Source organism: Geospiza fortis, unplaced genomic scaffold (genome assembly GCF_000277835.1).
Source record: "Geospiza fortis unplaced genomic scaffold, GeoFor_1.0 scaffold4, whole genome shotgun sequence".
Taxonomy (NCBI): domain Eukaryota; kingdom Metazoa; phylum Chordata; class Aves; order Passeriformes; family Thraupidae; genus Geospiza; species Geospiza fortis.
Genome location: NW_005054475.1, coordinates 1,059,347 through 1,074,027, shown reverse-complemented (window position 1 = coordinate 1,074,027; position 14,681 = coordinate 1,059,347). Strand labels below are relative to the sequence as shown.

At 50.8% G+C, this 14,681-nt stretch overlaps 2 protein-coding genes across 2 annotated transcripts in view; both read right to left on the bottom strand.

Annotated features, from left to right (window-relative positions):
• The window catches only part of IGSF21 (immunoglobin superfamily member 21), a 74,130-nt gene extending 63,970 nt beyond the window's left edge, over positions 1–10,160 (bottom strand). The window contains 1 exon segment of the mRNA XM_031062980.1: positions 10,084–10,160. Coding sequence (XP_030918840.1) covers positions 10,084–10,160 — 77 coding nt within the window.
• A 311-nt stretch (positions 10,161–10,471) lies between these two features.
• Positions 10,472–14,681, bottom strand: part of ARHGEF10L (Rho guanine nucleotide exchange factor 10 like) — a 48,705-nt gene continuing 44,495 nt past the window's right edge. The window contains exon 24 of the mRNA XM_031062979.1: positions 10,472–10,553. Coding sequence (XP_030918839.1) covers positions 10,472–10,553 — 82 coding nt within the window. The remainder of the gene's footprint in view (positions 10,554–14,681) is intronic.

Below are 14,681 nucleotides of genomic sequence, written 5' to 3'. Positions count from 1 at the left end.
AACAGAGAAATTAAATTTAACGGAACAACTCCCGATCCCTGTGTTTATTCCCTGCCAGTGCCTGGAAACACCTGGAATGAGCAATTCCATGAGGGAGAAAGGGGGGAAAAAAAAAGATGGAAAATAAGAGAGGATCATGAGTTTATGGATGGAGCAAGGGATGGTCCAGGTCGGGGAAAATCGGGAATTTCTGGACAGAAATTGGCTCCACCTGGATCTAAATTTCCCTGCGCTGATCCAGCAGCCAGGAGGGAACATGACATTCCCAGGAAATCCAAGAGGATGGAGGAGGGAAAAGCACAGGGCGGATAAATGGGATGGGAACGGGGCTGGAAGCGATTCCGACGCCTTTTCCCAGCATCTCCCAGGGGTTGGTGGAAGAATGGGAAACTAGGAAAAATACGGAAAAATTCCGTTCTGGGATGTGGCTTTGTGGACTGAGTGGGAAAATGCTCCGGGAACAAGAGGGAGGAGGATTCCCAACGTAACAAAATTCCATCCATCCCGGAGAATCCACGATTTCCCTGCAGAGGCAGGATCTGGGGAGGAGAAATCCCAGTCTTGGAAGTGGGAAGCTCAAGGAGCCTCATCCCATTCCTTGCGGGAGTTGGAAAATTGGAGCCAAGGCCAAGCTGGGACACTCTGGAATGTGAGGGAAAGGACAATGCCAAAATTGATGATTATCCTTCAAAAAATGGGGATTTATCCCAAAATATCCCAAAACCAGGCTGGAATGGGAGAGCAGGGAAGGACAATGTCAAAAATTAAGATTATCCTTCCAAAACCAGGGATTTATCCCAAAATATCCCAAAACCAGGCTGGAATGGGAGAGCAGGGAAGGACAATGTCAAAAATTAAGATTATCCTTCCAAAACCAGGGATTTATCCCAAAATATCCCAAAACCAGGCTGGAATGGGAGAGCAGGGAAGGACAATGTCAAAAATTAAGATTATCCTTCCAAAACCAGGGATTTATCCCAAAATATCCCAAAACCAGGCTGGAATGGGAGAGCAGGGAAGGACAATGTCAAAAATTAAGATTATCCTTCCAAAACCAGGGATTTATCCCAAAATATCCCAAAACCAGGCTGGAATGGGAGAGCAGGGAAGGACAATGTCAAAAATTAAGATTATCCTTCCAAAACCAGGGATTTATCCCAAAATATCCCAAAACCAGGCTGGAATGGGAGAGCAGGGAAGGACAATGTCAAAAATTAAGATTATCCTTCCAAAACCAGGGATTTATCCCAAAATATCCCAAAACCAGGCTGGAATGGGAGAGCAGGGAAAGGACAATGCCAAAACTGATGATTGTCCTTCAAAAAGTGGGGATTTATCCCAAAACATCCCAAAATATCCCAAAATATCCCAAAACATCCCAAAACCAGGCTGGAATGGTAGAGCAGGGAAGGACAATGTCAAAAATTAAGATTATCCTTTCCAAAACCAGGGATTTATCCCGAAATATCCCCGCTATGCCAAGACCTGGAGTTCGGGTGGATCCAATCCCAGCTTTCCCAGTTCCTCCTGCAGTTCCATGCACCAACTCTGTCGTTTTTTTGGGGAAAAACAAGGTGGATTTCCCTCCAATCCCAAGGGAGCCCTAACGCTTCCATTACCCAGCTCCCAAATCCCTCGAACAATCCCATTAATCGCTCTTCCCTCCCCTTTTCGCAGGAGCTTTTCCCCTCCGAGTTCATCCCATTTACGGCTCCAAAAAATTCCTTATTCCGTCACAAAAATTATTTATTCCCGCTGCAGAATTCCCTATTTACTCCAAAAAAAAATCCGTTATTCCCTCTGCAAACCCCCAGGAAAACGCCATGGAGGGGGCCCAGAATTCCTTATTCCCTGCACGAAAATTCCTTTTTCCCTCAGCAAATTTCCTTTTTCCTTTCCAAAATTCCTTTTTCCTTTGCAGAATTCCTTGTTCCCTCAGCAAGAATTCCTTATTCCCGCCACCAAAATTTCTTTTTCCCTTGAAAAAATTCCTTATTGCCTCTGCAAAATCCTTTATTCCCTGAGAAAATTTCCTGTTTCCTTAACAAAATTCCTTATTCCCTCTGCAAACCCCCAGGATAACCCCACAGAGGGGGTCCAGCACTACAAAAATTCCCATCTTTTCCCAGATTTGATGGTTTTGGAGGCCTTTTCCAAGCTTGGTGGCTCCAACAGGGAGAAATTCCAAATTCCCAATCCTAAAAGTTTCCCAAACGTGCTGCGACTGCGACATTTTCCCCCTTTCCTGCTCCATCCAAGCTGGAATTCCAATCAACGCCAGATTCCACAGAATTTTTGTTCCCTTTCCTCAGGAAAAGCTCAGCTGGGCCTCCCCCACCTTTGGGATTTCCACCACAGTGGGGAAAAATAAAGGAAAAAAGGCAGATTTTTGGGTTTTTTCCCCCAGAATTCCCAAATTCCGGGTGTTTTGCAGCCGTTGTTGGTGCAATGCAGCGCGAGGGACACAGAGCAGTTCCTGCTTCCCAAATTAATGCCCTAATTCCAGGCCCTGCTAATTAAAGTCCTTCCGCGGCCAGAGGACGGAGGAAATGGAGCAGATCCCGAAATCCAGGGCGCTGCTGGCACCAGGGCGACCCCAAAAAGGAGGCTGGGACGTCAAAGGCGCCCTCAGGGAGGCGTCCCCCATTCCAGAGGCTTGGAAAAGCTCCAGGGCCAGCTGGGATTTATGGAGCAGCTCAAGGAGAGGATGAAATCCCGGTGTGGAGGACGAGGAGGGCAGAAATCCCATCCCAACCCCACCCTGGAAAACAAGGATGGCACAAATCCCATCCCAACCCCACCCTGGAAAACAAGGATGGCAGAAATCCCATCCCAACCCCACCCTGGAAAACAGGGATGGCAGAAATCCCATCCCAATCCCAATTAGGATCACAGGGATGGAACAAATCCCATCCCAATCCCACCCTGGAAAACAGGGATACCAGAAATCCCATCCCAATCCCAGTTAGGATCACAGGGATGGCACAAATCCCATCCCAATCCCACCCTGGAAAACAAGGATGGCACAAATCCCATCCCAATCCCAATTAGGATCACAGGGATGGCACAAATCCCATCCCAATCCCACCCTGGAAAACAGGGATGGCACAAATCCCATCCCAACCCCACCCTGGAAAACAAGGATGGCACAAATCCCATCCCAATCCCAGTAAAACTCAAAAAAAGAGGGGAATTTGGAACAAAAAAGGGAAGTTCCAAAAATAATGGGGAAATTTTCAGAAAAAAAAAAAGGAATAAAAAGAGGGGGGCAGGGAGGAATAGGGAAGGGATTAAAAAAAAGGGGAATTCCTTAAATAATGGGAAAATTTAAAAAAAAAAGGAAAAAAGAGGGGGGATTGGGAAAGCTATAAAGGGAAATTCAAAAAATGGTTGACATTTTTAAAAATAAGGGGGAAAAGGAGGGGAATTGGGAAAATAAAGGGAAATTCCAATAACAGGGAAATTAAAAAAAAATAGGGAGAAAGGTGGGGGTGGGATGAGAAAAAATAAAGGGAAAATCCATAAATAATGGGAAAATTTGAAAAAAAATAGGGGGAAAAGGGGGCAGGGGGGAAATCAGAGAAAAAATAAAGGGAAATTCCATTAATAATGGGAAAATTTGAAAAAAAATAGGGGGAAAAGGGGGCAGGGGGGAAATCAGAGAAAAAATAAAGGGAAATTCCAAAAACAATGGGGAAGCTGCAAAATTTAAGGAAAAACTTGGAAATTTAAATGGAAACTGCCCAAAGCAGCTGCTTCCTGCAGGAAAAAACTTATTTTTGGGGTCCTTAGGGAAGGATTTGCAGCTCCTGCTGAGGTCAAAGCTGGGCCCAAACCCGGCCTAGGCTGAGCTTGACTCCCTGTCCCCAGTTCCTGCTGCCAAATCTTCTCCTCTGTTTCCTTTGGAAAAGGTTTGGGTTGAAAGGGTTTGGGGGCAGCTCCAAATCTGAGCGTCCCAAAAACCTCTGGATTCTAAAAATCTCCCCGTGGTGAAAACTTTGGCGTCTCAAAAAGCCCCTGGGACGAAGAAAAGCGGGAAAACGCAGAATTCCCAGGGGATAAATGGATTTCTCTCGTTTTCCCTCCTCTTGCAGAGCAGAATTTGCAGTATTTTCCTGGGATGAAGGGAAGGGGCTCAGCAGAGCCTGGATTTTCCTGGACACATCCAGAGGGAATTTTTTCCTCCTTTTTTCCCAGGCTGGCTCTGACTCCTGGGCGCAAAGGGGAGAAAAACGGGAACAAATCGGTCGCGGTGTAAAACAAGGAGTGGGATTTCCTCCCACGGCTCTTCCCTCCTCCCCACGTGGCGGCTCCAAAATCCCAGATCCATCCCAAATCCAGGCATTTATTCCTCATTAATCACCGTGGAGATGTTTAAGTGCTTCTCTGGCTGGGATTCAGGGGGAGTTTTTAGCTTTTGTGGGGCTTTTGGGAATCTGCGGGAGGGGTTTTTTTATCCTTGGATGAGGAATGGGAGCATCGAGGATGGGGGGAAATCCAGGGAGGATCTCAAGGGAGTGCTGGAGAAGGAAAGTCCTTGGAATGAGGAAATCCAGGGCAGGAATATTTGAATTATACATCGAGATTTAAATATGGATGGGAATAAATCCAGCGGGAAATGAGAGGGGAAGGAAAGGGGGATAAAACCAAAATTTTTTGGGAGGGGAGACACCCCCCTGCAAGTACCCAGCGCATCCCAAAATTCCTTCATTTATCCCAATCCATTGGGATAAAATGGAGCCTTGAAAAAAGAGAAATTCCTTTTTTGCCATTATTTTCTCATATTCCTTTTTCCCATTATTTTCAGCTTTTCTTTTTCTCCCTTTCCCCATAAGGTCCTGGTTCCCAAATTTTCCCAGAAAAGGTGGGGAAAAACCCCAGGAGCTGTTCCCAAAGGAAGGGACGACACGGAGTGGAAAATCTCATCGTTCCCTCTTTTTTTCCTTGCACAGAAGGGTTAATCCAGCTAAGAAAGGGAGAAGGGAATAAAAACCCACTCGAGCCGTTCCATCCCATCCCTCTCGGCGGATAAATGCGGGAAAATTACCCGGAGCAGCTCCGTGACCCCGAGTTATTTCCAGGCAATTTCGGGGGATAACGCTGATTTATGGACAAGAACGAGGAAGGGCAAACGATCCCGGATCCTGGATCTTGGGTTTTGAATCTTGGATTTTGGATCTCGGATCTTGGGTCCTGGATCTTGGATCTTGGATTTTGAATCTTGGATCTCGGATCTTGGATCCCGGATCTTGGATCTCGGATCTTGGATCTCGGATCTTGGATTTTGGATTTTGAATCTTGGATCCTGGATCTTGGATCCTGGATTTTGGATCTCGGATCTTGGATCCCAGATCTTGGATCTCGGATCTCGGATCTTGGATCTTGGATCTCGGATCTTGGATCTTGGATTTTGGATCCTGGAACCTGGCGGGACACGGAGGATCTGCCAGGCCTGGAGCGGAGCCGCTCCTTCCACAGGGAATTCCAAACCTCTGGAATTATTCCCTCTGTTTAGAAACCTGGTGGAAAAACCGAGCCTGGGCCGTGGAAGGGGGAATTGCTGGAATTTGAGGGATTTGGAGCACTGGGAATGTGTTCCCATGGATTGATGCTCCGCTCAGCATTCCCTGAGTTTTCCTTGGCCTCCGCTCCAGACCCAATTCCCACTTTCCATAAAAATCAGCATTTATTTCAAATCCCTTTTCCTGGAGAATTGAAGATATCAGGGATTTTATTTTTTTCCCCATGGAAAACCCCACTGTATCCATGCCCAAGGGAATGGGACAGGGAATACGGGAAGCCAAGAAAAACCTGGAATTTTGGAGCACTGCCCCCTCCCTGCTCCTGCTTCCTCCAAGTTCCCCACGGGGCCTCTCCTTTGGATGCTGGAATTCCCTCGTCTCCCTATCCGAAGAATAATTTAATTAACTTGGAGAAACGTAATTAATTTTAATTGTGGGTGATAATTCATTGTTTCATGGGATATTAATAATTATATTTGGGAAATCCAAGTGCCTGGGAAGTGCCCTGGAACGTCCTAATTAACGGCTCGGATGGGAAGCGTTTAATTGGAAACGTTGGGAAATTGGTTCTGCTCCCCAGGGCCGTGGCCCAAGGACATGGAAAAGGAGGAAGGGAGGCAGATTGGGATTCTCCCGCTGCTTCCCAAATCCCAAATCCACCTGGGCTGGGTAACGACACACCTGGATATTCATTTTTCCCGGGATTTTTGGCTCCCAGCCCACTGCCCCCGGGAATTTTGCAGGTGGGAAATGCTCTTTTTCCATGTTTTCCGCCGTTCTCGCAACTGTCTCAGGTAACCTGAATATCCCATTTCCATCAAGGAATCACAGGTTCGGAATTTCCAGGAGCCTCAGGAAGCCAGGAAAGGACCCCGCCGTGGAAGTGTTTGCATTCCTGGAGTGGGATCAGCCCCGGGAAGGATTTGTCCTCTAATTGCTCCATCTGTGCCTCGGGAAGACGCTGTCCCAGCCCAGCCTTGGCTCTGGTTTTCCCGTTTCTCCTTCATTTTTCACCTGCCTGGGAGGGAAACGTGGCAATTTCAGGTGCTGATGTCCCCGTGATCCAGGACTGGGATGCTCAGAGCCCCACAAATCCTGATGTCCTTTAATCCAGGATTTGGATACTGGGACAATTCAGGTCCCAGCACACCCCCAGACCAGGATTGGGATGCTCGGAGCCCCCTGATCCAATGTCCCCCCTAAATCCCACTGTCCCCACAATCTGGGATTTGGATGTTCGGACAACCCAGATCCCAGAATCTCATTTCAGGCCAGGATTTCAATTCTTGGAGACTCCTGATCCAATGTTCCCCTAAATCCCAATGTTCCCTCAAATCCCAATGTTCCCTCACATCCCAATGTCCCCCCAGACCAGGACTTGGATGTTCAGATCCCTCAATCCCAGTGTTCCACCCCATTCCAGGACAAGGATGCCCAGACCCCCATGTCCCAGTGTCCCCCCTAAATCGCAATGTCCCCACAATCCAGGGCCTGGATTTTTGGACAACCCAGATCCCAGAATTACCGCCGCCCCCAGCCCAGCTGGGATTTTGATGCTCAGATTCCCCCCCAGGTCCCAGTGTTCCCCCAAATCCCAATGTCCCCCTAAATCCCAGTGTCCCCCCATCCCAGGACATGGGATCTCAGACTCCCCAATCCCAATTTTCCCCCCATCCCAGGACACGAAATCTCAGACTCCCCAATCCCAATTTTCCCCCCATCCCAGGACACGGATGCTCAGACTCCCCAATCCCAGTTTTCCCTCCATCACAGGACACGGATGCTCAGACCTAAATGTCTGAATTTCGGTGGCTCCACCTGCTGGAAGAGGCTCACGGACAGCTCCCAAATCCTCATCCCTGAGCAGGAGGGTTGGGAATGGTCCAAATCCATGGAATACTGCAGGGATGAGGTTAAGGAATGGGGAAAATCCCTTAAAATCTGGTTGCTCTGAAATAATGAGGGGGATTTTTTTCCTTAGGGAATGGGAAGACCCTGGGAGCAGCTGGACACCGAAGGGACTCGAGCCTTGTCCTCAAGCTCCTTGAGGAATTCCAATGTCCACGGTGGGGATTGATGGATCTGCCGGCATCCGGACGGACTGAGTGATGCAGGACCAACCAGCGGCTCCCAACCCTTGGGAATTCATCAAGGACATCTGGGAATTGCTCCATAAACTCCTGGAGCCTGCGATAAAAAAAATCAAACACGGACGGCTCTGCCGTGCAAACACGGCCGAGAAAACTGGGATTGGGAATGGGGAGAGGGAAGTGATCCCACGATGCTTTTGTTTCCCTGGTTTTTCCCAGAAAACAGCACCAGGAAAGCCAGGAAAGGAGCGACGCCTTCCAGCCACATCCCAGGCTCATCCAAGGGGCGGCGGCTCCGTCTCGCGCAGGAGAAGGGCGAGGGGGGTTTATTTTAAATCCCTTTCCTGCCCTAATCCATGTGACGCTAATCAGGGATCCGGCCCCTCGGGAATCAATGATTAATGGAGTTAAATTTAGCGGGAGCTTGCCGGAGTAAAATTAGGTGCCATGCATAAAACATCACAGCTCCTCGTTAGCACGGCTAATTACGCTAATGGGGGGCGCTCACGCGGGCCTGGAATTAGGGATGGACCTCCCGACCTCCTCCTAGCTGCCCAAATCCGTGGTGGAGCTGGGAAAGAGCCCGGCCTGGAGCCTTAATGAGAAGGTAATTAGCGTACAATTAATGCTCAGGGGTGGGGGTGAAGGGGGGCTCGGACATCCTGGAGGTCCGGGGTGTCCTGGGGATGGGTTTGTCCCACCCTCAGGGGCTTGGGGGGCTGAAGGTCCATGTGGTCCAACATTCCCAAGGGTTGGGAGGAGGGTTTGGATCCCAATGGGGTGGTTGGGATTGACATCAGTTATGGGTTTCCTCCACTGTGGGTTTGCCATGGGGTCAGGCACCGTGATGGGCTGGCGTCTGGTCACGGATCCAGCATTCCCAAGGATTGGGATGAGGGTTTGTTGCAGCACATGGCTCCTTATCCCAATGGGATACTTGGGATCAGCATCACTATGGGTTTGCCATGGGGCCGTCATCATTGTGGGTTGGCTTTCGCCAGTGGCACGGCCATGATTCCAACATCTCCTTCCACCATGGCTGTGATTCCAACATCCCCTTCCACCACGGCCATCGTTCCAACACCCATGGCTCCAACATCCCACTCCACTGTGTCCATCATTGCAACATGTTCATCATTCCAACATCCGTCATTCCAACACCCACCATTCCAACATGGCCACCATTCCAGCATGGCCACCATTCCAACATGGCCATCATTCCAACATCCGTCAGTCCAACATGGCCACCATTCCACTGTGTCCACCATTCCAACATGGCCATTGTTCCAACAGCCACCATTCCAACATTCATCATTCCAACATGCCCACCATTCCAACATGGCCACCATTCCAACATGGCCACCATTCTAACATGGCCACCATTCCAACACCCATCATTCCAACATCCCCTTCCAGAGTAGCCATCATTCCAACATCGATCATTCCAACATGGCCACCATTCCAACAGCCGTCATTCCATCATGGCAACCATTCCAATACCCACCATTCCAACATGTCCACCATTCCACCATGGCCACCATCCCAACATCCACCATTGCAGCATGGCCACCATTCCAATACCCATCATCCCGAATCCACCATTCCAACAATCATCATTCCAACATTCACCATTCCACCATGGCCATCATTCCAACACCCATCATTCCAACATCCCCTTCCAGAGTGGCCATCATTCCAACATCCACTATTCCACCACCGCCATGATTCCAACATGGCCACCATCATTCCAACATCCATCATTCCAACATGGCCACCATTCCAACAGCCGTCATTCCATCATGGCAACCATTCCAATACCCACCATTCCAACATGTCCACCATTCCACCATGGCCACCATCCCAACATCCACCATTGCAGCATGGCCACCATTCCAATACCCATCATCCCAACATCCACCATTCCAACATCCATCATTCCAACATTCATCATTCCAACGTCTGCCATTCCAACATGGCTATCATGCCAACACCCACCATTCCAACGTGGCCACCATTGCAACATCCATCATTCCAGCATGGCAACCATTCCAACATGGCCACCATTCCACCATGGCCATCATTCCAACATCCCCTTCCAGAGTGGCCATCATTCCAACATCCACTATTCCACCACCGCCATGATTCCAACATGGCCACCATTCCACCATGGCCACCATTCCAATACCCATCATCCCAACATCCACCATTCCAACATTGATCATTCCAACATCTGCCATTCCAACATGGCTATCATGCCAACACCCACCATTCCAACATGGCCACCATTCCAACAGCCGTCATTCCAACATGGCCACCATTCCACCACGGCCATCATTCCAATACCCATCACCCCAACATCCATCATTCCAACATTCACCATTCCAACATCCACCATTCCAACATCCACCATTCCAACATCCACCATTCCACCATGGCCACAATTCCACCATGGCCATCATTCCAACATCCACCATTCCACCATGGCCATCATTCCAACATCCATCATTCCAACACCCACCATTCCAACATCCCCTTCCAGCACCGCCATCGCCGTTTCCTCAGCCCAGCCTCCCAAAATCCCTGGAATCCCGCAGCTCCCGGCCTTGCTGCTTCCCCATCATCTCCCAGCCTCCTGGTCACTCACCAGCTCCAAGGGAAGCGATTCCAGAGCCCAAATCCAGCGGGAGAAGGAGGGGGAAGACGAAGCCGTCAGCATTTCCAAGTGGTTCCTTCAAAGCCAGCGCAGGGAACACAAATCCGGCTGTAATTAATCCCATTATCTTGGGAAGAGGGAGATGCGGAGCGCTGAGAGGGTTGTCAAAAACCAGGAATCCGGCCGGGATAAGCCTCTGGGGGAGTTTAAGCTTGGACAGGCACCAGCTCTAAGCTGGTGTTGGGGGAGATGGGAGTGACAGGGAAATAAAGGCGGGAGGACTTCGGCCTGGAGCAGGAAAATCCAGGAATGATTAATCCACCGCCCTTTTCCTTGAGGAATGAGACAAAAATAACCCAAAAATGCCTCAGCAGCAGCTCCAGTGAATCCCCTGCAAAGCCCAAGCCAGCGGGCGGGAGTGGGATGGAATGTGGGATAGCCAATGGGATGTGGGATGTCCGATGGAATGAGGGATGTCCGATGGAGTGCAGAATGTCCGATGGAATGAGGGATGTCCGATGGAGTGCAGAATGTCCGATGGAATGAGGGATGTCCGATGGAATGAGGGATGTCTGATGGAGTGCAGAATGTCCGATGGAATGAGGGATGTCCGATGGAATGTGGGATAGCCAATGGAATGCGGGATGTCCGATGGAATGAGGGATAGCCAAGGGAATGAGGGATGTCTGATGGAGTGCAGGATGTCCGATGGAATGAGGGATGTCCGATGGAATGAGGGATATCTCATGGAATGAGGGATGTCCGATGGAATGTGGGATAGCTGATGGAATGCGGGATGTCCGATGGAGTGCGGGATGTCCGATGGAATGAGGGATGTCCAATGGAATGTGGGATGTCTGATGGAATGAGGGATGTCTGATGGAATGAGGGATGTCCGATGGAATGAGGGATGGCCGATGGAGTGCGGGATGTCTGATGGAGTGCGGGATGTCCAATGGAGTGCGGGATGTCCGATGGAATGAGGGATGTCCGATGGAGTGCGGGATGTCCGATGGAATGAGGGATGTCCACGTGTCTCCCACCCAAGGATCCGCATCCTGCCCCGTGGAGCCGCTCCACACCCAAAAGATCCTTGAGGAGAGGCATTTTGGGGCAGGAAAGGCTTTTCCGGCGAGCCTGGGGGATGAGGTTGGATTCCAGAGCCGGAGCAGGATCTGGAATGTTCCCAGATCCCTCAGCTTCTCCCCTTGGCACCCTTTGCTGGCAGAGCCCAATTCCCAGGAAGAGCAGGGAACAATGATCCCTGATTGAGGCAGCTGCCTCGGATCCAGGAACTTGGAAAACTCTTCCCAGCAGCTCCAGATCCCAGGAACAAAACCTGGAGCATTCCATGTCCATCTTTTCCATCCCCAATTCCCATCAGACTGGAATGTTCCATGTCCATCTTTTCCATTCCCAGTTCCCACCACACCTGGAACGTTCCATGTCCATCTTTTCCATCCCCAGTTCCCACCACACCTGGAACGTTCCATGTCCATCTTTTCCACCCCCAGTTCCCACCACCACATGGATGGAAGCCAGAGAGGAGTTCCCATGGAAGTGCTTCCTTGGGAAGAGCAGCCAGGAGGAAAACCCTTGGAATTTCCTCTGCATCTCAGGAGAGCACGGAGAGCTGGGGTGAGTTGGGATGAGCGGGACAGGGACTGGAAAACCTGGGAAGGGCAAATCCTGCCCAAGGAAGGGGAAAAGCTTATCCAAGGGCAAAATACTCCTGGATTTCTCCCCCGAAATCGCCTCTGCTCCCTAGGAACCCACCCTGGAAATCCTGGGAAGGTTTTCCAAAGCGGATGAGCCCCCACATGTCTCAGACACTCCGGTTTCCAACCTCTCCCTGTATGGAAGCTACACAAGTTCTTCCATAGCCCATTTTGGGGGTGAAATATGCCTGGATTTCTCCCCTAAAATTGGCTCTGCTCCCTAGGAACCCACACTGGAAATCCAAGGAAAGTTTTCCAAACGGGATGAGCCCCCACAAGTCGCAGATTCCAGCCCCTCCTTGCGTGGAAGGCAGGGAAGCTCTGCCCGCCTTGGGGGTGAAATATTTCTGGATTTTTCTCCTCTCAAATTGGCTTTGCTTCCTGTGAACCCACCCTGGAAATCCTGGAAAGGTTTTCCAAAGGGGATGAGCCCCCACAAGTCATGGACACTCCGGTTTCCAAGCTCTCCATGGATGGGAAGCATGGAATTACCCCTCCTTGCATGGAATACCTGGAAGCTCTGCCCACCTTGGGGGTGAAATATTCCTGGATTTCTCCCCTAGAATTTGCTCTGCTCGCAAAGAAATTTTGAAATTGAAATCCTGGGAAGTTTTTCCCAACAGGATGAGCCCTCACGAGTCCCATTTCCAAGCCCTCATCCCACGGAATTCCCAGGAGCCGCTGCCGCCTGCAGAGCTCGTCAATCAGCCCCGAATGCAGCCAACGTTGATTATTTTTAGCCGGGGCTGCTGCGGTGTTTGTGCGCAGGAATCAGACCATGAAATCCCTGGATCCGGAGCATTCCCAGCACTCCGGTGCCCGGAGCAGCTGAGCCGTGCCGGGGTGAGGCATCAGAAGCCTCCGAGTGCCACTCGATGCCACCTGATGTCCCCAAGGCAGGTGTCGAACACGGGAGCCCCAGGGCAGGCCCCGGAATCAACCCCCTGACCCCAATTCCCAGCCTGGAATGGGAAATGTGGGAAAAGCAGCGCTGGCCTCGGACAATCCAGCTCGGGGCCCGGCTCAGAGGGAGCGGGAGCAGCAAATCCGCTTTTATTTGGGATCGTTTCAGCACCTGGAGCTGGATCGGCCCCACGGGGCGGCGGCTGCTCCGTGGATTCCAAGGATGCAGCAAAGGCTGGGACAAGGAGAGGGGAATATCCCTGAGAGGGGTGGGATGAGGATGGAGGGAACATCCCAGAGGGGGTTGGGATGAGGATGGAATATCCCTGAGAAGGTTGGGATGAGGAGGGAATGTCCCTGAGAGGGTTGGGATGAGGAGGGAATATCCCTGAGAAGGTTGGGATGGGGATGGAATGTCCCTGAGAGGGGTGGGATGAGGATGGAGGGAACATCCCTGAGAGGGCTGGGATGAGGATGGAATGTCCCTGAGAGGGCTGGGAAAGGAGAGAGGAATATTCCTGAGGGGGTTGGGATGAGGATGGAATATCCCTGAGAAGGTTGGGATGAGGAGGGAACATCCCTGAAATGGTTGGGATGAGGATGGAATATCTCTGAGAGGGTTGGGATGAGGATGGAGGGAACATCCCTGAGAGGGTTGGGATGAGGAGGGAATATCCCTGACAGGGTTGGGATGAGAAGGGAATATCCCTGAGAGGGTTGGGATGAGGATGGACTATGCCTGAGAAGGTTGGGATGAGGATGGAATATCCCTGAGAGGGCTGGGATGAAGATGGAATATCCATCAGCAGCTCCCATTCCAGGGCTCAGGAATATCCATCCCATCGCTGGGATGCTCCCCATGGAATTCCTGTTACACGCAGGAATGGATCCAGTCCCGGGATGAGCTCCCGACTCCCTGGGCTGGGATTTTTCCCGTGCCGATGGAGAGGGCAGAAGCAGAGGAACAAGGGATGGATTTTCCCTCCATCCCACCCCATTCCTAGTGGGAAAAGAGGAAATTTTGGGGGTTTTTACCTGATTTTTAAGATGTGCAGCTCCAGAGGGGTGCATCAGAATTCCAGCATTCCAGGATGGGTTGGAATCATCTGGAAGCTCTTCCCATTCCATTGGAAACCTGCACTCCCAGGCTGCTCCAAGCCCCATCCTGGAGCATTCCCAGGGAAGCAGAACCCTTGGAATGCCACTCCCAAATCCCACAAAAGCCCCGAAGCCACAAACCAAGGAAACCACGGCCATTCCTATGGGATTTATTTCCACGCTCCCCCAGTTTTTCCTTTCCTCAGGAAGCCGAGCGGGGTCGGCTCCCAAATCCAGGGGATTTCAGTACGGAAGATCCTCAAATTCCCAGTCGGGAACAGGAGTGGATATTGCAGCCAGAGCCGCTTTTTCGGGAGCTGCTCCTGCTCTTCCCGGCATTCCCAATATATACAGATTCCTTCTTTTTTACAGGTAATAATTTACATCCTATTTATAATCCAGGGATTTCTATCTCTAGGGATTTCCCACACACACACACACACACACACACACGCAGGGAAACCGGGAAAACCCCAACGCTCCCAACTCCAGATCCACTGGATCTGAGGGAGAATTCCGCGCTTTTCCCAGTTTTTTTTTTTTCCCCTCGCAGCGGCTCAAGCGCCGCTCCCGGGAATTCGGGGGACTCCTGAGGTAGGAAATTCGGGAATTCCGGGCGGGCTCAGAGCGCCAGCGGGAGCTGCCAGATGAGCAGGGAGCTGTCGGCGGCTCCGGAGCGGCGCGCGGATTCCGCGCG